At 70.7% G+C, this 27253-nt stretch overlaps 8 protein-coding genes across 8 annotated transcripts; 3 read left to right on the top strand and 5 right to left on the bottom strand.

Annotated features, from left to right (window-relative positions):
- Nucleotides 1–1084: 1084 nt before the first annotated feature.
- Nucleotides 1085–2155, bottom strand: AURANDRAFT_2800 (hypothetical protein; the record flags this gene model as incomplete). The annotated part of the gene is made up of 1 exon (XM_009039248.1): nt 1085–2155. A coding segment is annotated over one exon (1071 nt), but the record flags the coding sequence as incomplete, so codon positions are not given.
- Nucleotides 2156–2668: 513 nt separating this feature from the next.
- Nucleotides 2669–3001, top strand: AURANDRAFT_7967 (hypothetical protein; the record flags this gene model as incomplete). Its single annotated transcript, XM_009039434.1, has 1 exon — nt 2669–3001. A coding segment is annotated over one exon (333 nt), but the record flags the coding sequence as incomplete, so codon positions are not given.
- Nucleotides 3002–3333: 332 nt separating this feature from the next.
- AURANDRAFT_27283 (hypothetical protein) lies at nt 3334–5226 on the top strand (the record flags this gene model as incomplete). Its single annotated transcript, XM_009039435.1, has 1 exon — nt 3334–5226. The coding sequence occupies one exon, from the start codon at nt 3334–3336 to the stop codon at nt 5224–5226; it is 1893 nt and encodes a 630-aa protein (XP_009037683.1).
- Nucleotides 5227–5556: 330 nt separating this feature from the next.
- On the top strand, nt 5557–6591 carry AURANDRAFT_59091 (hypothetical protein; the record flags this gene model as incomplete). The annotated part of the gene is made up of 2 exons (XM_009039436.1): nt 5557–5913; nt 6025–6591. 2 exons carry the CDS (start codon nt 5557–5559, stop codon nt 6589–6591), a joined length of 924 nt encoding a protein of 307 aa, XP_009037684.1.
- A 1368-nt stretch (nt 6592–7959) lies between these two features.
- AURANDRAFT_64794 (hypothetical protein) lies at nt 7960–8649 on the bottom strand (the record flags this gene model as incomplete). Its single annotated transcript, XM_009039417.1, has 1 exon — nt 7960–8649. One exon carries the CDS (start codon nt 8647–8649, stop codon nt 7960–7962), a length of 690 nt encoding a protein of 229 aa, XP_009037665.1.
- A 4841-nt stretch (nt 8650–13490) lies between these two features.
- Nucleotides 13491–14390, bottom strand: AURANDRAFT_27452 (hypothetical protein; the record flags this gene model as incomplete). Its single annotated transcript, XM_009039416.1, has 1 exon — nt 13491–14390. One exon carries the CDS (start codon nt 14388–14390, stop codon nt 13491–13493), a length of 900 nt encoding a protein of 299 aa, XP_009037664.1.
- A 9104-nt stretch (nt 14391–23494) lies between these two features.
- Nucleotides 23495–23812, bottom strand: AURANDRAFT_64792 (hypothetical protein; the record flags this gene model as incomplete). Its single annotated transcript, XM_009039415.1, has 1 exon — nt 23495–23812. The coding sequence occupies one exon, from the start codon at nt 23810–23812 to the stop codon at nt 23495–23497; it is 318 nt and encodes a 105-aa protein (XP_009037663.1).
- Nucleotides 23813–26045: 2233 nt separating this feature from the next.
- AURANDRAFT_7786 (hypothetical protein) lies at nt 26046–26459 on the bottom strand (the record flags this gene model as incomplete). The annotated part of the gene is made up of 1 exon (XM_009039414.1): nt 26046–26459. A coding segment is annotated over one exon (414 nt), but the record flags the coding sequence as incomplete, so codon positions are not given.
- Nucleotides 26460–27253: the final 794 nt, after the last annotated feature.

Raw genomic sequence — 27253 nt, 5'->3', positions numbered from 1 at the left:
TCGTCATTCCCGGCGCCGGCCCGGCGTCGACGAACCCGACGTGGCCCTTCCGCTACAACGAGCTCTCGGGCCTGACGAACCGCTTCATCGTCGTGCCCGAGCACAAGCTGCTCTTCTGCTACATCGAGAAGAACTCCTGCAGCGCCTTCAACCGCCTCTTCGCGTCCGTGCGCTCCAGGGCCGTGCCGTCCCAGAGCCTCGTGGGCAAGGCCGAGTCCTGGGTGCCCTGGGGCCTCAACAGCCCCAAGGCCCTGAAGATGGGCTCCGCGGCGCAGATCATGGCGATGTTGAAGGACCCCGCGTGGCACAAGGCCGTCTTCTACCGCGATCCCCTGGAGCGCTTCGTCTCCGCCCTCCAGTCCAAGTGCGAGCTCGGCGGCGCCAAGGTCGACGGCGACGGCAAGGACCACTGCCGGGGCGAGTTCGGGACGGAGACCGCGACGTTCGCGCGCGGGGCGGGACACGGGTGATTCGAGGTCGCTTCAACGTCGATCGTTCCGGAGAACGGATCCACGCGTCGAGGGCGCTCCGAGAGATCATCGCCCGTCCAAACATGAGCCGAAACGAAGACCGAGAGAGGCGCCTCCAAAGTTGGGCACGTCGCGCGCTTTTCCGCCAGGTTCGCGCAGGCCGTCGACCACATCGCGCGCGAGGACAACGCGACGGACGCGGCGCTGCAGCGCGTCAACGAGGACGTCCACTTCCGGCGCCAGTCCCAGTTCTGCGGCGGGCTGGGCCACTCGCTGCGCTACTACGACACCGTCGAGCAGCTCGACCGCGCGACGTCGCGCGACAAGGTCATCGCGCTCCTCGCCAAGGTCAACGTGTCCCACGCCGACGTGCCCCTCTTCGACGACCTCTTCCCCGCCGTCGCGGCGGCCTTCAAGCACAACACGAACGCCGCGTCGTCGACGCGCGAGTGGTTCGCCGCGGACGCCACGGGCCGCGCGACGCGCGTGCTCGTGGACCACTACGTCAACGACTACCTCCTCTTCGGCATCCCCGCGCCCGACTGGGTCCTCGACGACCTGACGAACCGGAAGGCGGCGTCGCGGCTGAATAGGAAGCGACGTTAGGCGGCGTGGCGCTGGTCGTAGTACGCCTCCTCCTTCGCGGCCTTCTTGTGGTAGCGCGCGAGGAGGGCCTCGTGGCGGTCGCGGATGCGGTCGGCGATCTTCGTCGAGGACAGGTCGCTGCCCGAGTCGACGGTCGTGAAGAGGCCGAGCTTTTTGGGCACGGCGAAGGGGTCGTCGCGGTCCCCGTCGGGGCGGGCCGCGTCGGGCCCGCGCGCCGCGACGGCGACCACGGTGATCTTGAAGGACTGGACCATGGTCTCCGACACGTGCAGGGGCGCGTCGAAGAGGCAGTCGTCCACGAAGCGGCAGCCCAGCACGGAGAGCGCGCGCTCCTGCATGTTCATGACCGGGAACGCGTCGCCGCGTTTCTTGGCCACGACCGCGTCGCCGTGCACGCCGACCACCAGGTAGTCCCCCAGGCCCCGCGCCGCCTCGAGGAAGGCGACGTGGCCCGCGTGGAAGAGGTCGAAGGCGCCGGCCACGTAGACGACGGCCGCGCCGGGCGCGGGCGCGCGCGTGCCTCGCGCGAAGCACGAGTTCATGCGACTCGTCGAAAGGAACGCGCGGCTCCGGCGCAGCAGCTTGCCGCGGTGCTCGGACTCGCCGAGCTCCGAGCAGCGCGTCGGCGTCGCCGGCTCTTCCAAGGACGGTTTCCGCGCCAGCAGGAGCATGCGCCCGACGAGGTCCGTCGTCGACACGCCTTCCGTCCGCGGGATCGTCCGGTAGCGGCCCGCGGCCTTGGCCGCCTCGTAGACGTCCCGGCCGTCGACGATGCAGGGGTCGTCGCCGTGGACGATGAGGTCCACGCGGTGCTTCTGCAGGACGTGGCGCACGTAGTCCGCGTCCATGACGTAGGGCACGTTCTCGACGACCTCGTTGACGAACTTGCAGCTCCGGACCATGCGCGTGCGCTCCGCGTCGTTCATGATGGGCGCGCCCTTGGCCTCCGTGATCGACGCGTCGCTGTTGACGCCGACGATGAGGTGCGTGCCCAACGCCTTGCCCTGGCGGAACGCGTTCGCGTGGCCAAAGTGCATCATGTCGAAGGCGCCGTCCATCCACACGCGGACCTCCGCGCGCGGCACGACGGGCGCGACGGCCGCGTCCGCGGCGAGGAGCCGCAGGGCCACCTCCGCCTCGGCGAGGGCCGCGCGGACCTTGGCCGACGCGGCGCCGTGGGCGGCGGTCGCCTCGCTGGCGCGCGACGACCGGCAGAGGGCCTCCGCCGTGGCCTGGAGCGTCGACGACAGGTGCTTGAGCTCCGTCAAGCTCGAGGGCTCGCCGGGAGACGGCGGCAGGGGCGGGTCCGGCATGGGCCTTGGTGCTGCGACTCCTGCGTGGTGCAGCAGTGTGCTGGGAGAGCGTCGCGCTCCGGAGAGCTTCAGCACGGCTTCAACGTCGTCGCCTGCGCCGCGGCCGCCAGCGACAGCGGACCAGAACCGCCGCGCCGCCGCCGCCGCGCCTCCCGCGCCGCGCCGAGTCCCATGGGCAAGCGCAAGAGCGAGGCCGAGGGCGACGCGCCGAAGAGCTCGAAGAAGGAGAAGAAGGGCGGCGACGACGACGACGAGGCCGCGCCGCCGGGCGTGAAGACCTACGAGGAGCGCCTCGCGGCGTTGAGCCCCATCTCGACGCCCCTCGCCGACGAGAAGCTCACGAAGAAGCTCCACAAGCTCGTCAAGAAGGCCTCGAGCGCCAAGGCGCTCCGCCGCGGCGTCAAGGAGGTCGTCAAGGCGATCCGCAAGGGCGCGACGGGCTTGTGCATCATCGCCGGCGACATCAGCCCCATCGACGTCATCTGCCACCTGCCCATCTTCTGCGAGGAGAAGTCCGTGCCCTACATCTACGTGCCCTCGAAGCAGGACCTCGGCTTCGCGGCGCTCACGAAGCGGCCGACGTCCTGCGTCATGGTCTCGCCCAAGGCCGGCGCGACCTTCGAGCACCAGGACCTGCTCGACAAGGCCATCTCCCTCGTCGGCAAGGACTCGGACTAGGGGGCTGTTTGAGTAAGGTTCGCGTCGGATTTGCGGGGGCTTCTCGCGATCGCCGCCGGCCTCGCCGCCGGCCTCGCCGCGCTCGCGTAAAGCGCGCCGCGCCGCGGCTCGCGACCAAGTGCGGGCCGCCGTCGTCTCGACAAGCGAGACGACGCGACACGCCGCCTCTAAGATAATCGGCCCCCTCGGGTGCACGTTGAACGCAACTTGCCGCTCGCCGAGGCACAGTCTGGGGTTGAGTGTCTGAAAATCGCAGCATGGCGGCTATGACAAACAAAGATGGCACGACGACCAAGAAGCAGAAGCTCGATGCGACGACCCAGGAGATCCAAAAGTTCATCGACGAGACGAACGCCGAGTACGAGCGCGTCCACGTCCTCTTCGAGGAGCAGTTCTGGGGCACGAAGATGGCGCTCCAGGCGGGCACCTACAGCACGGCGCTCCTGAGTGCGACGAAGGAGGCCATGGAGTCCTTCCTGGGCGACGAGGAGAACCTGGCCAAGGCGACGCGGTACGCGGCCGCGGCGACGGCGGAGCAGCGGACGGTGCTCGACTGCTTCGCTCGCACGTTCGCGTGCTACCAGATGTCCTCCGACGCCGCGCGGAAGCTCCGGTCCGCGGCGACGGCGGCCGAGGACGCCCTCAGCGACAAGCGCAACAAGCTGGGCCTCGGCTTCGCGGACCCCGAAACGGGCGCGTTCGTCGAGAAGAGCTCCGTCGGCCTGCGGACGACGATGCGCACGGCCGACGACGAGGCGACGCGCCGGGCCGCCTGGGAGGGCCTGCGGTCCATCGGGCCCTTCGTCCTCGAGGGCGGCTTCTGCGATCTAGTCAAGCAGCGCAACGCGTTGGCGAAGGCGCTCGGCTTCGAGGACTTCTACGACTACAAGGTCACGAACGCCGAGGGCTTCGGCAAGGCCGCGCTCTTTGAGAAGCTGGACAAGCTGCGCGCGGGCTCCGACGGTTTGCTCGCCGCCGCGCGCGACAAGCTGTGCGCCGCCAAGGGCGAGGGCGCCGCGGAGCCGTGGAACACGTCCTACGCGCTCGCCGGCGAGACGGAGAAGGCGCTCGACCCCTACTTCCCCTTCGAGAAGTCCGTCGAGGTCTGGGGCAGATGCTTCGGCGCTTTGGGCATCTCCTACAAGGGCGCGACCATGTCCCTCGACCTCCTGGACCGGAAGCACAAGTACAGCAACGGCTTCTGCCACTGGCCGCAGCCCGCGTGGCGCAAGCCCGACGGGTCCTGGCAGCCGTCCGTGACGAACTTCACGTCCCTGGCGGACCCCAAGGCCGTCGGCAGCGGCAAGACCGCGCTGACCACTTTAATGCACGAGGCGGGCCACGCGGCGCACTTCTCGAACATCGACCAGCCGAGCCCGCTCTTCTCGCAGGAGCGCGCGCCGACGTCCGTCGCCTACGCGGAGAACCAGTCCATGTTCCTGGACAGCCTCTGCGGCGACGCGGCCTGGCGCGCGGCCTACTGCCGCGACCGCGCGGGGAAGCCGCTGCCCTTTTCGCTCCACGAGGCCGAGCTCCGCGCGACGCACGACTACGCCGTCTTCGGGCTCCGGGGCATGCTCGCGGTGCCCTACTTCGAGAAGGCGCTCTACGAGCTCGCCGACGCCGACGTGACGCCGGCCAACGTCGCCGCGCTCGCGGACGACGTCGAGCGCGAGCTCCAGGGCGGCCTCGCGAGCCGGCCGCTCCTCTCGGTGCCGCACATCCTCTCCGACGAGGCGAGCTGCTACTACCACGGCTACGTGCTCGCGGAGATGTCCGTGCACCAGACGCGCGACCACTTCGGGGGCGCGGCGAAGATCGTCGACAACCCGGCTGTGGGCACGGCCCTCGCGGACGTCTACTGGCGCCCGGGCAACTCCGTGCCGTTCCTGGACCTCGTCGAGAAGCTCACGGGAAAGCCCCTCAGCGGCGACCCCTGGCTCGCGGCCCTCGCCGTGCCCCTCGAGGACCACGTCGCGGCGGAGCGGGCGGACTACGACGCCTTCGTCGGCGGGGCCAAGGCGAACGGCCCCGTGGACCTCGACATGAAGATCCTCGTCGTCGACGGCGACGAGCTCGTCGCCGACTCCGAGGCCCTCGGCTCCTTCGAGGCCGCCTGCGCCAAGTTCGAGGCCTGGGTCGCGAGCCGCGCGGCCTGAGCGGCGGGCGGGGTCCCGCATCGCATCGGCGCCACTCGTAACGCACTGTGGCACTGCCGCCGCCGACCCCCTGAGCGGTGGGCGGGGTAACGGCATCGCGGCGGCGCCACTCGTAACGCACCGTGGCACGCGTCCGAGGTCTCGTCCGGGCCGCCGTCGCTGGGTCGCGAGCCGCGACAGGCCTCGCGACGCGTCAAGAGATGTCAAGTGACGCGTCCGCGGAATCAGAGGCCTACTCAGTGTCGCGAGGTCGACCCAGGCCTCGACCCCCGGCCGATTCGAGCTGTCGGCGAGGCGACCAGCATCTGGGCGCCCAAAAGCTCGCCCATCATGCGCCCCATCCTGCTCAAGGGCCACGAGCGCTCGATCACGTGCGTGATCTACAACCGCGACGGCGACCTCATCTTCACGTCGGCGAAGGACGGGCGGCCGACGCTCTGGCTCAGCGAGAGCGGCGAGCGCGTGGGGACCTACGAGCTGCACAACGGCGCCGTCTGGCACCTGGACGTGTCCTGGGACTCGAAGCTGCTCGTGTCCGGGTCGGCGGACATGCACGCCAAGGTCTGGGACGTCGAGACGGGCGCCGAGCTCGCGTCCTTCGAGCACAGCGGCCCCGTGCGGTCGTGTTCTTTCGACGAGAGCGGCCGCCGCGCGCTGACGATGTGCGACGCCTTCGGCGGCCTCGACGTGAACCGGCCGCCCCTCGTGAACATCTACGAGAACAGCCCCATGTTCGGCGACCCGAGCTCCTGGCGGCGGGCCGCGCAGTTCCGGCTGCCGCACCCGGAAGCCGGCGAGGTCAAGTGCCAGATCGTCCGGTGGATGCCGCTGGGCAAGGCCATCCTCTGCGCCTTCGAGGACGGCCAGATCAAAATCCACGATTCCCTGAGCTTCGAGGAGATCAAGTGCGTGCCCGCGCACGACTCGAAGATCCAGTGCGTGTCGTTCAACCTCACGCAGACGATGCTCCTGACGGCGTCCGCGGACCAGACGTGCAAGATGTGGGACCTCCACGACTGGACGGAGCTCAAGATGTTCCGCAGCGACCGGCCCCTCAACGCCTGCGTCTTCAGCCCGACGAAGGAGCACGTGCTCGTCGGCGGCGGGCAGGACGCCATGTCCGTGACGACGACGTCCGGGCGCCAGGGCAAGTTCGAGACCCAGTTCTTCCACCTCGCCTACGAGGAGGAGTTCGGCCGCGTCAAGGGCCACTTCGGCCCCATCAACGCCCTCGCCATCGCGCCCGACGGCAAGAGCTTCTGCTCCGGCGCGGAGGACGGCTACATCCGCCTCCACCACTTCGACGCGGACTACGTCGACATGGGCGACCCCGTCCCCGAGGACGAGCCCGGGTCCGCCGAGTAGGCGCCCCCCCCTTCTCCCCCTCTCTTCCGTAACGCAGACCGCAAAGACCTAGCAGACCGCGCCGGGCGCGCGGACGACGCCCGCGCCGCACCCGTCGAGCGCGGCGCACTCGGCCCACCAGGCCCGCTGCGCGTTTCGCATGCGCGGCAGCATGCAGTCGCTGATGCCCTCGTGGCTCGCGTCGACGTGGCGGCGGCGGCTGCAGAGCTTGCCCGCGGCGGCGCACGCGCGGCACCTGTGTGGAAATCGACGAGTGAGCTGGGACGTCGGGGTCAGAAATCTCGAGCTCGGTCAAATCGATTCGGCTTGTTTTTTGGACAAATCGATTGCTCTCGTCCAGTTCTCGAAGCGCAGTTGAAGTGCTCGTGTCGCAACCGTCGAATAGGCGCACATTGAAGTCGGGTTGAAGATGTGATTCGCACGCAGCTTGGCACTCCGAGGTCCAGGGCGCGGAGTCCGCGAAGAAGTGGAGCGCGTCGGGGGTCTCGGGGATGCGGCCGCAGCTGTGCTCCGTGACCTTGACGTAGTTCCAGCGCTCCAGCGGCGCCCAGCGGCCGTCGAAGACCGCGTTGAGCACCTTCTGGTCGTGGCCCGGGCAGGACGCCTTCCACCGGCCCGCGTCGTTGAGCGTCGCCTCGAGGGCCTCGAAGGTGGCGGCGTGGGGCCGCAGCACCATGGTGCCGCTGTTCAGGCAGTCGCCGCGCGACTTGAGCGCGACGACGCTCCCCGGGCCGCCGCCGCCGGGCGCGGCGAGCGGCGACCGGAAGAGGCCGTCGAGGTGCGCCCTCAGGGTCGCCGACTCGAGGAGCATGATGTCCAGGTCCATGTAGACGACCGTGTCGTAGGGCAGCGCCCAGAGGTCGAGCTTGCGCCCGGGCCAGACCGACGCGTAGTCCGTCGCCTCCGTGTCGACTCCGTAGCGGCGGAAGCTGTCGCTCTCGACGAGGTCCCAGAGGCCGCCGCCGCCGAGCGACGCCCGCGCGGCGTCGCTGATGTTCGCCACGAGCGCCGTCCGCGCCCGGCCCGGGTCCGCGCGCCGCAGGACCGCGCCCAGGACCATGGCGCCGGCCGTGTGGCCGTGGTGGCCGTAGAGCAGCACGGCGTAGGACTCGCGCCGGCTCCCGAGGCGGCGGCGCGTCGCGCCGCGCAGGGAGCCGCCGGCGGCGATCGCGGCCCATGCCAGGCAGCACCGGGCGGCCCTGCGCATCGCTTATAATTTATATGGGCTCCATCATAATTTTTTCGTTTTGCGCACTGCAACTTGGTGATGCAGGTTTCGTTGCCCCTGTCGTTGCCCTCGAATTAACCTCTACCGAAGCTCTACCGACCCCCCAAAAAAAAAAAAAAAAACACGCTCCCCGAGGAGGCTCAGCCCGCGCCGCTATTCCGGGCGACGCCGACGAAGACGCCGCCGCCGTCGATGGTCGCGTGGCCCGCGTGGACGGGCTCGAGCCCCGCGGCCGCGTAGAGTCTGTTCGCGCCGGCCCGGCTCCCGCAGTCCCCGTCGGGCCAGTCGAAGTGGACGAAGAGCCCGCCCGGCGCCATGCACCGGCGCAGCGCGTCGACGGCCGCGGCGGCTGCGCCACCCCTCCTCGCGACGAAGGACAGGACCGTCACGGAGACGACGAGGTCGAAGGGCCCGAGCGCCCGGAGCTCCTCGACGTCGCAGCGCGCGACGTCGACGCAGCGGGCCTCGACGTTGGACCAGCCCCGCGCGCGGCGCTTGCCCTCGACGACGTCGACCATGCTCTTCGCGACGTCCAAGCCGACGACGCGGCCGCAGCGGGGCTGGAGCCGCTCGACGAGGAGCCCCGGCCCGCAGCCAAAGTCGCAGACGACCGGTCGTTTCTTCTCGAGCAAGTCCCGCACGGCGGGCACGTTTAGCAGCGCCCCGTAGCTGCCGGCGCCCCAGCCGTGCCAGCCGTCCATCCAGGACGCCACCGCGGGCTTGTCCCAGAGCTCGCAGGCCACGGGGGCGCTGCTCCAGAGCTTGCGGCGCAGGCGCGTCACGTCGGTGCCGTGCGCCATGTAGGAGCAGGCGAAGCAGGCCGCGCCCATCAGCCGAGGAAGGCTGTCACATGTGAGGGGGATCCGAAGCAGCCCATCAGCTTAGTAGTGCCGCCAACGTTGACCAAGTTATTGAAGGGGGAGCACACCCGAAGATCCCGCCGGGGAAGGCGCGGGCGGAGGCCTAGCCGGGGATCTGGCGAACCACACCGGCCCCCTCCTCCACCCTGAAGATCGTGCGCGCACTCGGGACGGAGGCGGCGGTACACTCGCGCCACGCCTGGTACCACCGCCACGCCGAGAGCACGCCGGGACTGGCGCAAGGCAGTAGCATCCTGAGTCGCCTCATTCAGACGACACTCAACGGACTCTCCGTGGACCGGGGGAGGTTGAGAACGAAGGCACCCGCACCCGACGGGCAGGACGTCCGGCTCGACTAGGCCGATTCAACCTCAGGACCACAAGTGGCTAGCCGAGGGCACCGCCGAAGAGGACACCCGTGGTCAGCGGGACCGAAGAGAGCAAAGACGCCGACGAAGAGAGCGAAGACGCCGACGTCGACGGAGCCGCACACAGCGCCACGCTACGAAGAGACGCTGCAGAATGCAGAGAAACGAATGGACACGGGCACATCGAAGCCCGCACACCGAAGCCATCGAGGGCGCCGACCCCACCAGCTCCCCCCAAGACTCACGCCGAAGGCATCCGAACGAAGCGAGCGCGCGCGGCAGCCCCCCGGGCCCGTGGGCGACGTCGCGCCGACGGCCAAGCACTGCAAGCTCTCGCGCTCGGCGCCCCGCCGCCCAATCGACGCGCGCAGCGGGGTGCTCCTCCCCGAGCGCCCCCCGGAGCCGACGCGGCGAGCCCCACCACCGGCCGCTGCGCGAAACCACCCCCGCGCACCCTCCGAAAGCCGCCCCATAAGCTTCGGCGTTATCATTCATGTAACAGATTGGGTTGAGCATCAACTTGGCCCCGCGTCAAGGGCAGCCATCGATGGTCAAAAAAAAATATGTCGGACCGCTCGTGTGGTCGCTGCTCGTCGCCGGCCGCGGCGCGCCGCTTCGCGACGCGCGCCGCCTGCGGCACCACGACCGGCCGTTCAGCAACTGCAGCCTGCCCGGCGTCGAGCCGCACCTCTACGCGCTCCCCGCCAACGGTACGCTCTGCGTGCCCCAGAAGAACGGCAACCGCAACTGGGCCGCCTTCACGTTCTACGCGTCCAAGGGCCGACCGCCGGCCTCGGAGAAGGAGGCGCGGGGCCACCTCGGCGAGCGGTCGCGCGAAAACTACGCGGACGGCGGCGAGGTCTTCATCGTCGCTCGGAACCCGTTCGCGCGCGCGCTCTCCTTCTACCTGCGCGGCCGCCGGCGCCGTCGGTCGCGTGCCGCCGCGCGCGACGCTCCGAAAAAAAACGCAGGTACCACCAGTCGAACGGCTGCGTCGGCGGCGAGCACAAGAACTGCCGCGTCGGCGGCCGGAAGGAGGAGCCGACGCCCGGGCGCTTCCGCAGGCGAGGCCCGCCGCGCGCCGGGCGGCCGCGAGCGCCCCCCCCCCTCCTCTAGGTACATGCAGTCGACGCTGGCGGCGGGCGCCGCGCGCGCGTGCCTCTCGAACCACCACCTCTGCCCCCAGACGAGCATCTGCGGCCCGCGGTGCCTCGAGGCGCCGCCGCGCGTGCTCAAGCTCGAGACCATGGCGACGTGGTTCGACGGCTTCGTCGACGACGCCGGCGTCGACCGAGCCGGCCTCTTCGGCGACGCGTGGCGCGGCTTCGCGGGGCAGTCGGGATTCTATCTCCCCGCGCCCGTCGTGACGGACAACGTCCACCCGACGAACGCGACGGGGCGGCTCCTCGAGTTCTACACGGCGGAGACGGCGGCCGTCGTCGCGGCGACCTACGCCGACGACTTCGCCTACTTTGGCTACTGCGCGACGTTCGCGTGCCTCGCGGCGGGCGGCGTGGGCTAAGGGGGCGGGGCGACGCGCTTTTATACCGGGGGCGGCGCGGCGCTAGTCGTCGAACTCGGAGGCCGCGGCCTGCTCGGCGGCGCTGCTCTTGCCCGCCTCCTTGCGCATGGCGTCGAACTGCGCCTTCGACGCGAGCATGCGCTCCTGGAACTTGTCCTTGTCGTTGATGATCTCCTCGAAGCCGGGCATCTGCTGCATCATCTGCATGGCCATGGGGTTGTTGAGCAGCGCCTGCCGCGACTGCTCCATCTTCTCGGGGTCGTTGAGGAACTCCTGCATCATCGGCGAGTCGAGGAACTGCTCCATGGCCGCCTCGTACTCCGCCGGGTCGCCTGCGGACGGTCGCGGCGGTCGAGGGCGGCGCGCGCGGTGGGAAAGACGCGGGAGGCACGCGCCGTTGAAGCCCGGCGGCATGCCGCCCATGCTGTTCATCATGTCCGCCATGGACGTCGACGCGCCCGCGGGCGCGGCGTCGTCGCCGCCGAAGAGCGAGTCGTCGTCGCCGCCGCCGCGGAGCCGCGCGACGGTGGACACGCACCGCGGCGAGAGCGCCTGCGCCGAGAGCGCGAGAAGGCCTAAGAGCTTGAGCATGGCGAGCATCTCGTCGAGAACGTCAAGCCGACACGGGTGCTGAAGTCGGTGGAGCAGCCCACGCTGCTGCCGAAATCTGGAAGCCGTCGACGCGAACCGCAATGACCCTGGTCCGAACATCGACAGCGATGGTGCAGACCGTCGCGCCGCCGCGGCGGCGGCGCGTGCCGCCGCGGGCGCTGCTGACCTATTCCAAGCTCGGCGGCCTCGTCGAGAAGCCGCCGCGGCGCGGCGCGAAGCCGAACGCGTCCGTCGCGTTCGGTTTCGCGACGGCGGCCGTCGTGCGCTGCCCCGAGCTCGTGGCGCACGTGCTCGGTGCGTCCACCCCGCGCGCACGCGACGCGCGCGCACACATACCCGCCGCGCGCAGGTTGGCTGCGCCACGACGAGGTCGAGGTCGCGGGCGCGGCGTCGCGCGAGTGGACCGCGTGGGCGGCGTCGCGGAGCCGGTGCGCGAGCCGGCTGCTCGTCGCGACGCCGAGCCGCGTGAGCCTGCTCCAGACCTGGGCCGCGTCGGCCGCCGAGGAGCTCGCGAGCCACCGGAGCGTCGCGCCGCTGGGCCGGGCCGCGTTCCGCGCGCGGCGGAAGCCGCGGCACTGGTGCAGCTCGCTCTGCCTTGGGCCCTGGGACGCGGGCCACACTTCGCGCGCCGTCTACGTCGCCAACTGGGAGGGCGACGCCATCCTCGAGTACGCCCTGGGCCTCGACAACGACCTCCGCTTCGTGAAAGTCCTCTGCGCCGACGCGCGGCTCCGCCACCCCGAGGGCGTCGCGTTCTGGAAGGGCCGGCTCCGCGTCTGCGCGTCCTACCACAGCGCCGTCGTCGCCGTGACGCGGTCCGGCCGGGTCGACGCGGCGCGCACGGTGCACCTGCGGACGACCGAGTGGTGCTGGGGTTTGGCGGTGGACCCGGAGACCGACCGGCTCCTCGTGTCCGCGTCGCCGCCCTACGACTTCCAGGCGGACCTGCCCGGCGACGCCGCCCACGTCGCCCGCCACGGCGAGATCCTCGAGGTCGACGAGACGCTCCTCGACAAGCGCGGGGCCGACGGCCGGCGCAAGGTCTCCCACGGCGTCCGCGTCGTCGCGACGGCGCTCACGCGGCCCGGGGGCATGGCCTTCGCGCCGCGCGCCCACGCCCACGCCGGCGACCTCTTCGTCACGGAGTACGGCGTCGGCGGCGCGGGCCGCGTCGTCCGCTTCTCCCGCGACGGCCCGGCCGGCGCGTTCTCGCCGTCGACGTACGTCGACCTCGGCGCGCTCCTGTCGGAGCCCGAGCGGTGCGGCCTGCCCGCGGACCTCGTCAACCCCTGGTCCCTCACCTTCGCCGCCGGCGGCGACGCCCTCTACGTCGCCACGGACCCGAACCACCGCGCGGTGCTCCACCTCGACGGCGCCGGAAACTTCGTCAAGACGCTCGAGCGCCGCGGCGAGGCGCCCAACTTCGTCCTCTGCGCCTGAAAAGAGTGGGGCTTTGTATGCGCGCCGCACCGATTTTGCCCCGCGCCCGCCCTCCCCCCGTCCGCGTCGTCTCCCTCGCGAAGTGCAACTGTAATCTGTGCCCTTCAACTTGCTGCTTTGAACACTTTGCGCACAATCGCCCTCTCCCTCGACGTCGAGCAGCCGGTGCTCGACGTCAAGCAGCCGGTGCGGGCGCCGCTCCTCGTCGACGAGTCCGTGAGCGCCGTCGTCTGGCGCGAGATTCGCTGATACGCGACGAGCGAGGAGACCTTCGCGCTGCCGATCATCTCTGCAATTTTCTGCGGCGCGCCGCTGCTCGTCGGCGCGGCCTGGTACCTCCTTCGCGGCTAGCGGATGACGCGCGGCGGCACATCGACCGCCGCGCCGAGCGCTGCCCAGGAGGAATCGCCGCCCGCGCCGGCGCCGCGGCTCCCGTTCTACGCCGCCGGCGACATCGTCGCCGGCGACTCCGGCTTCGCGCGCGTCCACGGCCGCAAGATGCGGCGCCTCGCGGAGGCCGTGGAGGTGACGCGCGCCGGCGTCGCGCACGGGTACGGCACGATCGCCCGGCGCCGCGTCGCGCGCGGCGAGTGCTTCGTGGACCCCTGCGCGGTCGCGCGCGGCGGCGCGCCCGCGGCCGCCGACGCTCGGCGCGGCCGCGTCGTCGTCGCGGAGACGGAGGCCGACGACTGCTACTTCCGCGTCCGCGACGACGACCGCGCGGCGCCGACGTTCTACCTCAACGAGGCGCGCGGCGAAGAAACGCCGAACGTCGAGTGGCGCGTCGTCGCGCTCGGCCGGCCCGCGCTCGCGTGGGTGCTCCTGCGGGACGTCGAACCCGGCGAGGAGCTCCTCGTGGCGTATGATGCTTAGTCGAGGGACCTGAGGCACTGCTCGAGGCACTGGCAGGCCGCGCCGCGGTAGCCGCCGCCGAACAGGTTGTAGTGGTTGAGCTGGTGGTAGGCCTCGTAGAGCGGCCGCCGCTGGGCGAATTTCGGCGCCTCGGGGATGAGCTCGCGGTAGCCCTGCCAGAACTGGGGCCCGAGGGACGCGCACCAGCTCATGCCCCACTCCGCCTCGTGGTGGCCGAAGTAGCACGCCGGGTCGAAGATCGACGGCGCGCCCTCGGCCGTGCCGATGTTGCCGCTCCACAGGTCGCCGTGGAGGATGACGGGTTCGATGGCCTCGTCGGCGTCGAAGAACTCGCCGAGCCGCGGTTTCAGCTTCCGCCACAAATTGTCGATGGACGCGTCGCCCGCCAGGTTCACCTGGTGCGCGAGGCGCTTGTCGCGGTAGAACGCCACCCAGTCGTCGGTCCAGCCGTTGGGCTGCGGCGTCGCGCCGATCGTGTTGTCCACGGGGAAGCCGAACTGGCCCGCCGCGGCCTCGGGGACCGCGGGCGACGACAGGTGCATCTGCGCCATCGCGCGGCCGAAGGCGTGCATGTCGCCCCGGCTGCCCATGTTCAGGAACTCCATGACGATGAAGGAGCCCTTGCCGTCCTCGTAGTCCTTCGCGACGAAGACCTCCGGGATGCGCAGGCCGCCCGCGTCGCCGGCGGCGTCGCGCATCGCCGTGAGGCCCGCGGCCTCGCCGGCGAACATGGACGCGCACGACCGGCTCGACTGCTTGACGAAGTAGGACGCGTCGTCCGTGACCCACTTGCCCGTCTGCGACCAGCCCGAGCCGCCCAGGGACCCGCCGGACGGCTTCGCCTCGCCGAGGCCCGCGTCGACGAACCAGCGCTTCACGTCGCCGGCGCCGCCCATGGTGACGCGCGCACGCGCGGCGATGCGCGGCGCGGCGCGCAGGCCAGAGGCGACGCTGGCAACGAGGACGAGCGCGACGGCGCGCATCACAGCTCGCAGAGCGTTCAGGTGCACAGCTCGCAGAGCGTTCAGATGCACATCGGCTGAGAGAGACGAGTCTTTGCTGGAGCATGTTGAAGTCAACGATCATTCCCAAACCGCAGCGCAGCCCTGCCGACCGCGGCGGCGGTCTGGCCGCGGCGTCGCGCCGCATTGCGCAGCCATGATCACGTCGCGCAGCGCGCGGCAGCTGTCGGCTGTGGAGAAGAAGGACAAGGCGCAGCCGAAGGTGCCCGTGGCGAAGCGCTTCATGGAGGGCGACCCGAGCCTCGAGCCCGAGCCGAGGCAGCGCCGGCGGCCCCAGAGCAAGGGCCGGCCGCGCGCGCCCAAGGGCGAGGCCGACACGGTGGTGACGCAGGCCCTGCAGCCGAAGAAGAAGGCCGGCGGCCGCGCGCTCCGGCCGCGCAAAACCGCGAGCCGCGCGGGCGCGCGCGGCGGCGACGGCGACGACGCGCCGCGCGGCCGGAGCCGCAAGGGCCCCAAGAAGCCCGCGCGGTCGCACGCGGCGCTCGGCGGCGACAAGACGGAGGCCGAGCAGAAGCTCGAGATCCAGCAGGAGCAGAAGGTCATCATGGCGCGCATCGCGTCCACCGTCGCGGCCATCGACCGGGAGCAGGACAAGGACAGCGGCGTCGTCGACATGTCGCACGCGGCCATCTTCGAGCAGGCCATGGAGACGGAGACGTGTTTGCGGCAGACGGAGCGGGCCCAGGGCGAGTTCAACCGGCTGCTGACCATCGCGTCGGAGGCCGTCGACAACGACAGAGTCACGGCGACGGAGCACTACGTCAACGTCGCGACGGCCCAGGCCTCCGAGACGTCCGAGTGGTTCGCCAACTACGAGTCGCCGCGGCCCGACGAGGAGGAGCCCGCGGAGGAGGTCGAGGAGGACGAGGCGGACGCTCGGTTCGGCGCCGTCGCCGCGGACGACCGCGAGCGGCGCAAAACCAAACGCAAGACGGCGGCGTCGACGCGCCGCGGGAGCTCCCTGCGGTCGTCGGCGAAGAAGTCGGCGGAGGAGGAGCTCTGGGAGGCGCGGCCCGTCGAGCCGCCGCCGCCGAACGCGCGCGAGGTCTACGTCCAGTCGAAGCGCGCGATCACCGTCGCCCGGGAGCGGCTCCTCGCGAGCGCCGGGAAAGCCAAGGAGGAGCTCGCGGCCCAGACCTACACGAAGGACCTCAAGCGGCGCCTGCTGGACGCCACGGAGAAGTGCTTCAAGCAGGAGCGCGCGCTGAAGAACGCGAAGCACGCGGGCGAGCGGCTCCGCGCGCAGGCCGACGCGTCCGCGGCGCTCGCGACGGAGTCGACGGGCGAGAAGAAGGCGCTGGAGCTGCGCGAGGCGCACAAGCGCGAGGAGTGGATCGCCGTCGTCGACGAGTACGAGGACACGATCACGCGCCTGGAGACGGAGATCGTCGACCTGGGGTGCAAGCTCCGCATGCAGGAGCAGTCGCTGCGCGAGCGCGACCTCGACGTGCACCTCTCGGCGCTGACGCAGGACGACGACGACAAGGGCGGCAACAACTTCGACAAGCTCCAGGAGAAGATCGCGAACCTCAAGGAGGAGATCTCCGGCCGCGACATCACGATCTCGAAGCTGCGGAACGAGCTCAACAACGTCCTCACGGACGGCAAGGGCTCGGGCGCCGCCGCGGGCCTCGCGCGCGCGCAGGAGCGCGAGCGGCGCCGCGCCGACGGCCTCGCGAAGCAGCTCAAGGAGGCGGAGGCGACGGCCGCGGACGCGAAGAAGGACGCCGACGAGGCGCTCCAGAAGGGCCTCCGGGAGCAGCAGGCGCGCGCGGACGAGATGATGCAGGTCGCGCTCCGGAGCGAGCGCAACGAGAACTCGGAGCTCCAGTCGAAGATCAAGGACCTCGAGCGGAACCGCGGCAAGATGGCCGCGCAGCTGAAGACGCTGGAGTCGAAGACGTCCGAGAGCGAGCTCAAGCACGCCGAGGAGGCGCGCGTCCTCAAGGACGAGAAGGCGCGGCGGAGCGAGCGCCGGGCCGCGGACCAGGAGGCGGAGAAGCGGCGCCGCGCGGGCGACCGCGCGTTCGTGTCCGCGGCCGCGGCCTACGGCGCCGCGCGCGACGGCGTCCGCCGCGCGCGCGAGCTCGCCAAGCTCGCGAAGCGCGCGCACGCCGCCGTCGAGGACCGCCTCGCGGAGCACAAGCTCGTCGCCGCGCGCAACGCCAAGGAGCGGGACGAGTACGACGCCGCGCTCGCGGCCGCGGCGCGCTTCGAGCGGTCCGCGGCCGAGTCCGCGGCGCTCGCGGCGTTCTACCAGGTCGAGGAGGAGCGGGACGAGCAGAGCCTCGTCGAGATGACGGACAAGGCGGGCCACGAGCAGCACCGCGCCGTCAGCGCCGAGGAGAAGCTCCGCGCGCAGACGGCCAGGGAGACCGAGCGCGCGGACACGGAGTACGAGGACGCGGGCTGCATGACGGACCCCGTGGAGTTCTACGACGACGACGACGACGACGGCGACGGCGGCGAGGCGGAGCCGGACGTGGCGCTGAGCTTCGGGTCCTACGACCGGCGCACGCGGGGGTCGAAGATGATGAAGGAGAAGAGCCGGGCGATGCAGGAGAAGTTCGACCACATGTCCGAGGAGAACTTCCGGCTCCACAGCAAGATCGAGGAGCTCAAGGAGCTCCACAAGCGGGAGCTCGAGGACGCGCGGCTCCAGTTCGAAAAGGAATTGAAGCGCAACGGCCTGCGCGAGGAGGCGATCCTCAAGGAGCACGCGGCGCAGCTCGAGGAGCTGGAATTCGCGAACCGCGCCGCGCTCCGGGAGACGACGGCGGCGGCCGAGGCCTCGGAGAGCTTCAAGAAGGAGGTCGCGCGCATCAAGAAGAATCAGAAGCGCGCCGTGAAGCTCCTCGAGGACGTCGCGGAGGACAACGTCGACCACAAGGCCGTCGCGAAATTCCTCGAAGACATGGACCGCGACTCCGGCGTCGAGGGCGACAAGCGCGCGGAGCGCGCGGAGCGCAACTTGCTGCGCGCGGCGAAGCGCAAGGCGAATTTGATGCAGTCGGCCTTCCACCGGAAGCAGACGCAGAGCGAGCGTCTGATGAGCCGCCTCGGGGGCATGTTCGGCAGGAAATCGCTCAACGAGGAGGACGAGGGCGGCGACTTCGAGGCGGAGGACAGGGCCAAGGGCCGGCGCATCCGCAAGGCCATCCTCGCCTACGCGAAGCGGCTGACGCGCGAGCGCGAGCTCGAGGACGAGGGCGGCTACCCGACGCCCGTCGCGTCGCGCGCCGTGTCGCCGCCGGCGGACGTCGCCGCGGCGTTGGCCGCGAAGACGCCGCCGGCGAACGCGCCGCGGCCCGCGCCGCCGGCCGAGGCCGACGAGGACGGCGACGACGAGGAGGAGGAGGCGGCGGTCGACGAGGACGGCAAGCGCGTGTCGACGTACCGCAAGGGCCAGACCGTCGCGGGCCCGGAGCCCAAGTGGCTCCGCATGGCCGTCCACGAGACGCCCAACGCCGGCGGCGTGCTCGGCGCCGACGGCCTCCACAGCTCGCGCGCGTCGTCGATCAACTGGACGCCCGAGGAGCCCGGCACGCCCGTCGAGGGCAGCCCGCGCGGCGCCGCGGCGGCCGCCGCGGCGGAGCTCCAGAAGGCGGAGCCGGCGTCGCCCGCGGCGCCGACGCGGCCGGGGAGCACGGAACCATCCCAGCCCGCGAGCCGGCCGAAGACGGAGGAGGAGCGCGCGCGCGAGATGGCGTCGAAGGGCCTGGAAGCCGCGGAGATGCTCCAGAAGATGGCGGGCCAGATCGGCACGGTCGGCGCCAACGACGACCCCGACGACAGCGACGACGACCGGAAGAAGGTCGTCGAGCCGGAGAAGACCGCCGAGGAGCGCGAGGAGGACGCGCGGAACCGCGCGGACGCGGGCGCCGACGCGCTCGCAAAGCTCGCGTCGCCCGAGCCGCCGGAGCGATCTTTGCCCGCGGAGCCCTCGGTCGCCGTCGAGGCCGCGGAGGCGGAGAAAGCCCAGGCCGTGTCCGCGGCCCTCGAGGAGGCGCGGGAGGTCTTTGAGAAGGAGAAGCTCCAGGCCGTGAACGCGGCCGTCAAGGACGCTCTGGCCACGAACAACGCGAAGCACAAGGCGAGGGCCGACGCCGCCCGGGCCAAGGTGGACTTGGAAATGGGCGTCCTGGAGGCGGCGGTGGCGCAGGCCACGCAGGAAACCCGCGCGGCGACGGACGCCGCGGCCGCGGCGCCCGCGGCCGCCGCGGCCGAGGCCGCGCCGCCGGAGCCCGCGCCGCCGGAGCCGCCCGCCGCCGCGCCGGCCATGCCCGTCGAGGGCGCGACGCGGCCCAAGTCGTCGAGCGCCGACGGCACCCTGTTCGCGGCCAAGGGCGCCGCGAAGCTCGCGCGGCGCACGCGACAGGGCCCCGCGCCCGAGGTGCGCCAGGCGCACGCCAAGGCCAAGGACGCCTGGCCCCAGGCCCTGGAGAAGGTCGAGGACGACGCGCCCCAGGTCGCCGCGATCCTCGACGCCTTCGTCGAGGCCACCAAGGCCCAGGACGACGACCGGTGCCTGAGTTTGCGGGACGCGCTCGAGCAGAACGGCGTCCGCGAGCTGTCTTTGGCACTCGCGCTGCTGCGCGACGCGCGCTGGGCGGCCAAGGCGACGTTGGCCGAATGGGAGGCGGAATTACAGAGCTCCCTCGACGACGCGCGCCTGAGCCGCGGCGACGAGCGCATGGTCTGGCAGCCGCGCGCGCCGCCGGCGCGGCCCGACGGCACGCGCGAGCTCTTCCTCTACGACGCCGTCGGCGCCGCGCCCCTGGGCGAGCTCGCCGCGGCGGCGGCGACGGTCCACGGCGAGCTCGTGGCTCTGGGCGGCCGCCTCGACACGACGCGGCTGTCCAAGGTCGACCTCGCGGAAAGGCACCGGTGCCTCGTGCGCGAGTACCACGCGCTCCGCGGCGCGCTCGACGGCGGCGGCGGCTGGGCGGCGGCCATCGTCGACGAGCGGGGCGTGCCGGATTTGGACGTGGATCTCGACCTGTGGCCCGTCGAGGACCGGAGCCGCATGCAGGGCATGGTCATCGAGCACCTCCACGTCCTCGTCGACGAGGCGAACGCGGGCGCCAAGGACGCGAAGAAGCAGATCCGCCGGGTCAAGGCCGACATGCGCGACGCCGTCGAGGCCGCCGTCGTCGCCGCGCTCGCCCAGGAGGCGCTCTCCGCGCTCGAGAGGCCACCGCCGCAGGTCGTCGTGCAGCAGGTCGTCGTGCCCGACCTCGACGGCAAGCCGTCGACGCCCAAGGGCTTCGCCGTCGACATGTCCGCCGAGGTGGCGAATCTTGAAGTCGAGGTCGCGCGCGTCGAGGACCGCCGCGACGCGGACGCGGCCGTCCTCTCCGCGTCGCTCTCGCGCGCCACCGCGGGCGCCGTCGAGGGCATCACGGACGCCCTCAAGAGCCTCCACAGCGCCGTCGTGCACAAGGTCAACGAGGCCCACGTCGCCCAGGGTTTACTACAGAAGCAGGCCCAGTCCGGCCGCGACTTCTCGCAGGCGCGCCACGGCCAGGACAGCGCCATGGCGCTGGCCACGGCCTTCCGCCACGCGTCCGTCGCCGAGGCCGTCGTCGTCGAGGACGCGGCGGACGCGCCCCCGGCGCTGGACCGCCTCTTGGACTTCGCCGCGGCCGCGGCGCGGTGCGTCGAGATCCACGTGCTCCAGCTCGAGACGATCAGCTTCGACGGCGAGAAGCACAACGCCGACGGCACGGACGCCGCGACGGGCGCGCCCGCGGGCGCCCCGGGCTCGGCGTCCGCGTCGCCGGCGGGGGCGTCGCGGTCCCTCGGCGACGGCGGCGCGGCCGCGCCGGGGTCGCCCGAGGCGCGCGCGGCGTCGCCCGACGGCGGCGTCGCCACGGACAGCGACGACGACGACGACGACCGGGCGTCGAAGGCGGCCATGCTCGAGGAGCAGCGCGAGGTGATCCTGCTCAACCAGGGCATCATCGAGGAGCTCGAGGGCGAGCGCGACCGCCACAAGGCGCTCATCAGCGACGCCGAGGAGGCCATCGCGCACCACGAGGGCACGATCAAGCACCACGAGGCCAAGATCGGCACGCTCGAAGCCTCGGTGCAAAAGGTCTCGAGCCAGAACGCCGCCTACCAGGCGGAGCTGAAGAAGGCGAAGATCATGATCCAGGAGAAGGACGAGGCGGCCGTGCGGCTCCAGCGGCGCATGCAGGCCCTGCTGTCCCAGGCGCGCGAGCTCAACGAGGAGCGCGCGGGCCTCATGTTCGACAAGTTCCGCGAGGTCGCGGCCCTCAAGAACGTGAACACGAAGCTCGACACGAAGGCCGACGAGACCGACGACGACGAGCCGCCGTCCGCGAGCTCCGCGAGCTCCTCCGACAGCGACTCCGGCAGCGACGACGACGACGACGGCTTCGTCGCCGAGCGGCGCGCCGCGGCCGAGGAGCGCGCGGCGACGGCGACGGAGCGGAACCATAGGGGCGCGTCGCCGAACGCCGTGTCCGTGTCCGTGCCCACGCCGCCCGCGGGCAGCGGCACGACGAGCCCCATGGGCCGGAGCCTGGAGTCCGGCGGGTCGACCCGGGGCCGGAGCCCCGTCTTCGACGACGAGGGCGCCTTCCCGTCCCCGCGGGACGACGACGCGTCCGTCAACTCCAGGGCAGCAAAAGAGAGCGAAATTCCCAACTTCAAAGGCTCCTATCTCGGCCGTTTTCCACTCGTTTCGGCTGATTTTTGGACGAGCGATCATCTCTCGGAACGGTCTCGAAGCGTGGATGCTTTTCCCGGAACGCGCGCGCACGGAACACTCACGTTGAAGCGACGTTGAATCTTTCTTTTGCTGCCCAGGTCAACTCGGGCGCGGACATCGTCGCGGGCTACGAGGCCGCGGTGACGCCGGGCGCGTCCTCGGAGGAGCGGCGCCACCGGCGCTTCGCCGTCGCGCCCCAGGACGCGTCCGCCGCCGCCGAGGCCCACGCCGACGCGACGCGGGCCGCCGCGCGCGGCCGCGTGACGATGGCCGGCGGCTCGGAGCGGCGCGGCTCCTTCCTCGCCATGTCCGCGTCGCAGCGCGGCCAGAGCGAGCAGCAGGCGGCGATCATGGCCGCGTCCGGCGCCGCGGCGAACCGGCGCGTCGACGCCATGACGTCCGGCGAGCGCGCGCACCACGACCGCGCCAAGTCCTTCCGCGAGCAGAAGAACAAGATCCGCGCGATGGGCAAGATGGCCGCGGCCTTCAACCCCAAGAGGAAGAAGAAGAAGGAGGCCGCGGGCCGCGCGGGGGAGCTCCAGATGCGCAAGGCCCTCCAGATGCAGCAGCGCACGCTGAGCAAGCGGCTGCGGCGCATCCTCAAGCGCATCGGCGAGATCGACGGCCAGAAGGAGGTCATCGCCGTCAAGATCATGCAGGCCCAGTCCTGGGGCCACCACGTGCCCCAGGTCGTCTTCAACGGGCGGCCCTACGGGTCCATCCTCTCCTGGGCCAAGGAGCGGCAGCGCCAGGTCGCCACCGAAAAACAGCGCGAGTCGCTCCGGGGGCCGAGCCGCGGCATGGCCATCGTGCCGCTGAGCCTGCGGGGGCCCATCCTCGACCTGTTGCCGCCCATCTCGAACCAGCCCAAGGTCGCGACGCCGGACCTCTCGCCCGCGGACGCGCCGCCGCCGGGCGCCGTCGGCGCGGTCTCCGCGGAGGCCGTCGAGGTCGCGTCCGTCGGCGGCCGCAAGCGCCGGGGCACGATGGAGCCCGCGGAGCAGAAATTGCGGCGCAACACGCTCGAGATGACCGTGGACCTCCTCGGCGACGCCGGCGACCCGCTCCTGGCCTACTGCCACGCGGACGCGCGCGAGAAGAAGCCCCACGCAGGGCAGCAAAAGAGAGCGAAATTCCCAACTTCAAAGGCTCATATCTCGGCAGTTTTCCACTCGTTTCGGCTGATTTTTGGACGAGCGATCATCTCTCGGAACGGTCTCGAAGCGTGGATGCTTTTCCCGGAACGCGCGCGCGCGGAACACTCACGTTGAAGCGACGTTGAATCACCCTTTTGCTGCCCAGGCCCCACGACGTCTACGGGCCCCACCCGGAGACGGCCGACGAGTACCGGCCGCACCGCGACGTCGCGCGGCGCGGCGTCGCGCGGGGCACGAACGGCCCGGCCTTCGCCTTCTCCGTGACGAACCTGCAGCAGGCGCCGCCGCCGAGTGGCGCGTACTCGTGGAGCACGGAGCGCGGCTCCGAGCGCCGCGGCTCCTTCGACGACGACGCGTCCTACGCCTCCAACGTGTCGGGCCTGAGCCACGACAACTCGTCCTACCAGTCCACGTCGACCAACGGCCTCCGGCCGCGGCGGCAAGTGGTGAAGAAGCGGTGGTACGCGGCGCGCCACGACGACAGACGCGCGGACGTCGCGACGGTTTTATCGGGCACGGCGCAGCTCACGGTCGGCAACGTCAACAACGGCGTGTTGCCGCCCATGCCCCGGTCGCCGCCGCCGCGCAACGAGCTCTACAACGCGTCGGGCCACTCCGTCGCCGCGGACGTCGCTCCGCCGCTCGACCTCGGCGTCCGCGCCGCGCCGAAGCCGCCGCGGCCGCCGTCCTTCGCCGTCGCGCCCGCCGCGGACCCGACCATCTTCCCCGTCCACGCGCCCAAGTGGAAGGCCAACGGCCTCAAGCCGAACCGCCAGGCGACGACGCGCTACCTGCCCTCGACGCTCGAGATGGAGCAGAAGCTCGAGATCTCGCTCCGCGCGGCCGAGGCGCGGCTCGAGGAGACGGTCCGCGGGTTCGGGTAACTTTTAAACGGTTATGTTTACATGTTAATTAGAAGAAATGTTGTGTCTCCGACAGGGGTGGCACAGGTGGACGCGCTCCGGCCCGCGAAAGGGCGGGCGCGTCGCGTCCGGGCTCCCGGTACGGGACGCGATTGCTGATCGTCCGTCGATGGCGTCGCTCCTCCTCCGCTACGGCGAGGGGGGGACGCGCACTTCCTCCGCTCACTGCGAGTCGAAGGACGGGAACGGCGGGAGCGGCGACCCGTTGTCGGAGACGCGGTTGCTGATCCGCGCCTCCTGCGGCGACGGGAAGGCCGTCACGGCCTCGATCTTGCAGGACTTCTTCGCCGCGGGCTTGACGAAGATCTCGTCGTCCGACGAGTCGTCGTCGTGGGAGGCGCGCCGCGGCCGCCGGAGCGGCGGCGCCGGAGGCTTCTTGCCGTTCGTTGGCTTCGCGCGCCAGAGCAGGTCGTCGACCTCGAGGTTGCAGGACTCGAGCAGGTTCCCGAGGGCCGGCGAGGACTCGAGCGTCGCGCGCATCTCGTCGCGACGCATGTCCGAGGCCGCCGGCGTGACTTGGCCGTCGGAGGCGTCGAGAGCTAGGGGGGGCGGAGGAGCGTCGATGGAGCGCAGAGTCGGCGTGGGGGTCGTCTCGACGAGCATGATGGTCTTGTCAGGGGGGGGGAGGTCGTAGGGGTTGTAGGGGTGTGGGATGCCGGCGGACAGTGCCGGCGCGTGGGAATGGACGATCCCCGAGCTTATGACGTCAAGGCTCCGGAAGGCGCCCAATCTCTCCAACTTTTCAAAACGATCGCTCTTCTGTCCGAAGCGTCGCCTCGTACGCGTCCCAGTGTGGTGATCAACGTACATCTAGGCCGGCCCGTAGGAATAATTAATAATTAATTAATAATACATTTCGGCCCGGCGCAGCGAGATTCATTAGTCGTCCATAGAGGCTGTGCATCGACCGCGCGCGCGTCGACCGTGCGCGCGTCGATCGCGCGGTGAAATCGCGGCCAAAATTCGTCTATGGTCGTATCAAAGTGAGCGCACGCGTCAATTGCACGTTTGCAGTGACTTTCCACGCGCGGTTGTGGGTTCGGGTCCGGAAATCGCAAGATTTAACTTCAACAAACATGCTGAAGTTCAACAAAAATGTTGACTTTTAAATCCAGGCCAATAGAACATGAGTTTTGATCACTTCACTGACGCGTCCTCGTGTCCTCGTCTACTTCTCCGATCGACGCCACTATCGGGGCATTAGCCATTTAACGCTTGGTACACGTCGAGCCACGAGTACGAATCCACTTGAGGTGTCCAGATCTGCAAGACTCGGAGCGCGAAACGCGGCTCGCGCGCCGCGCCACGCGTCCGCACGCGCGTCACTTTTGCACACACTGCTAAAGCCCCCACTCTCCAAGGCCAAGAGGCGTGCAGTCGGGGCGTGGGGCCCGCGCGTCGGTCCAAAAAGTCGTCCGAGCTGCATGTTGAAGCAACCTTGAAGACGCCTTTGTCAGCTTTGAAGATTGAGCTCACGAGCCAGAGCGCCCAGACCGAGGCCGCGGCGATCTGCGGCGTCAGCGCGGTTGCACATCCACTGACGACAACCACGCAGCCATGCGCTGCTTGCAAGCCGTCGTCGTGCTCGCCGGCGTCGCAACCGGCGCGCTGCGACCGCTGCGGTCGCGCGCGCTGCGCCAGCCCTCGCCGCGCCGCAAGGCCCACGTCTCGCCCATCGCGGTCCCGCGCGGCGGCGCCCTCGAGCCCATCGAGCTCGCCGGCCACGTCGCCGTCGGATTCTGGTCCTTCGGGTCGACCATCGCCGCGGGCCGCGCGCAGATGGACTGCGTCGGCTGCCTCGTGATCGCGTTCTTGGGTACGCTCGGCGGCTCGACGATGCGCGACCTCATGCTGTCGCGCCGCGTCTTCTGGGTCGCGGACCCGAGCTACCTGGCGACGCTGGGGGTGACGAGCCTGCTGACCTTCGCGCTCTACCCCTGGATCGCGCACAAGGCGGGCTTCGGCGGGACGAAGCGGACGGCGGTGCAGCTGCTGTTGGAGCTGCCGGACGCGACGGGCATGGCCTTCTACTCCGTCTACGGCGCCTGGATCGCGCTCCACTGCTGCCCGGAGCGGAGCGGCGTGCTCGTGGCCGTGCTCATGGGCCTGTGCACGTCGACGTTCGCGAGCCTGATCGCGGACCCGCTCTGCGGCCGGACCGTCCGCCTGCTCCGGGCCGGCGAGAGCCTCTACGCGGCGCCGGCGCTCCTCGCGTCGACGATCTACGCGGTCTGGGACGGCGTCGCGCCGGCGTCGGCCGTGCCCGTGGGGTCGTACGTCGCGTTCGCCGTCGCGCTCGTGCTCCGCGTCGCCGCGGTCGCCTGGGACTGGAAGCTGCCCGTCTGGCTCGCCAACGGCGAGGCGCGGACGCGCGGCAGCTGGTTCTCGTCGAGGCGGCAGACGTTCTACTTCGAGCGGCCCGCGGGGGAGAGCGACGAGGCCAATAAGAGCTGAGCTGTTGTGCTCGGTGTCGTTGGGCGTCGTTTCGTGGGGGGTCTCGCCTCGAACGCGACCTGCGGACGCGACCTCGCTGCTCACGCGCGGCGACGCCCGGTCTTCGAACGCGACCTGCGGACGCTCGTGCGGGGGCCTTGTGGACGCTCGTGCGGGGGCCTTGAGCGCCTCGAACGCGACCCGCGGACGCGCGGCGCCGTCCGCGGCCGGATGGCAGCTCCAGAAGGGTCGTCTTTACGGCGCGGCGTCGCCTCGCCTAGGAGAGGAGGGCCTTGAACTCCTCGAACTCGATCTCGCCGGACAGGTCCGTGTCGATCTTGTTGATGAGCTCCTCGATGTCGATGGTGAGGCCGAAGTCGTGCTTGATGATCTTCACGAGCGTCTCGCGTCGCACGTGGCCGTGCTTGTCCGGCCGGCCGCCGCAGGCGACGAAGGCGTCGATCATGTCGTTCTCGTCGTCGAAGTTCTCCGCGCGGTCCTTCTGGTTCTCGATGACCTTGAGGAACTCGGCGAAGTCGATGGACCCGGACATGTTCTCGTCGACTTCGCTGATCATCTGGAAGAGCTCCTCCTCCGTGGGCTTCTGGCCCATGGCCTCGAGGACCTGGCGCAGCTCCCAGACATCGATGGTCCCGGACCGGTCCTTGTCGAAGGCCAGGAACGCGTCGCGGCAGCCTACGGGTGGCAACTCGTGGGGCGCGGCGGTTTCGGGGGGCTGGGGGCGGCGCGATTCAGGCAAAGACGCCGGGCCCCGCCGTCGATCTCGTCCTGGGAGAGCACCATGCTGGCGACCGCTGGCTCCGACGACGGCGCCCGGTGTCACCAACGCGTTCAGACGGGAGCAGCCCGCACAAAGTCGTTGTAGGGTGGATACGCTGAAGCCAATGATGACGCGCAGAGCCGGAGATGACGCGCAGAGCTTGGGGCCGCTGTCGAGCATCAAGCTCAAGAGCCGCGGCCTGCCCGTCGCCTCGCCGCCGGCCGGCCGCTCCGCGCCGCGGGGCGCGCAGCGCGCCGCCATACGCACCACATCAACGCTCGCACGCTCACGCGCCGGGGCGCGCGCACCGAAACTTGAGAACCTCCTCGACCCCTGAACGATGCTCGCGGCGCGCGTGCCCACGGCCGTGAGCCGGCAGGACCTGACGCGCTGCGACAGCGACGTGTCGAGCGAGGGCGGCAAGCCGGCCGCGGGCTACTGGGACGACGTGGAGTGGGAGGTCGTCGCGTACGCGGCGGTGAGCTTCTGCTACGCGCTCGGCCAGTCGCTCTACGACATCTTCCAGAGCCAGCAGGCCAAGGCGTCGACGACGGGGTTGTTAGATTGGTGGAGCGGGAGCGCCCTGACGAGCCTGCTGGGGCCGGGCGACGACGCCTACGTGTCCGCGTACGCGTACGCGATCCTCGTGTCCGCGTACGCGTTCGCCAAGGCCGTGTCGTCGCCGTACGTCGGCGACCTCAGCGACC

Source organism: Aureococcus anophagefferens (assembly GCF_000186865.1).
Source record: "Aureococcus anophagefferens unplaced genomic scaffold AURANscaffold_11, whole genome shotgun sequence".
Lineage (NCBI taxonomy): Eukaryota > Pelagophyceae > Pelagomonadales > Pelagomonadaceae > Aureococcus > Aureococcus anophagefferens.
The sequence above is the reverse complement of the archived record's forward strand: the minus strand, read 5'-3'. Positions and strand labels throughout refer to the sequence as shown.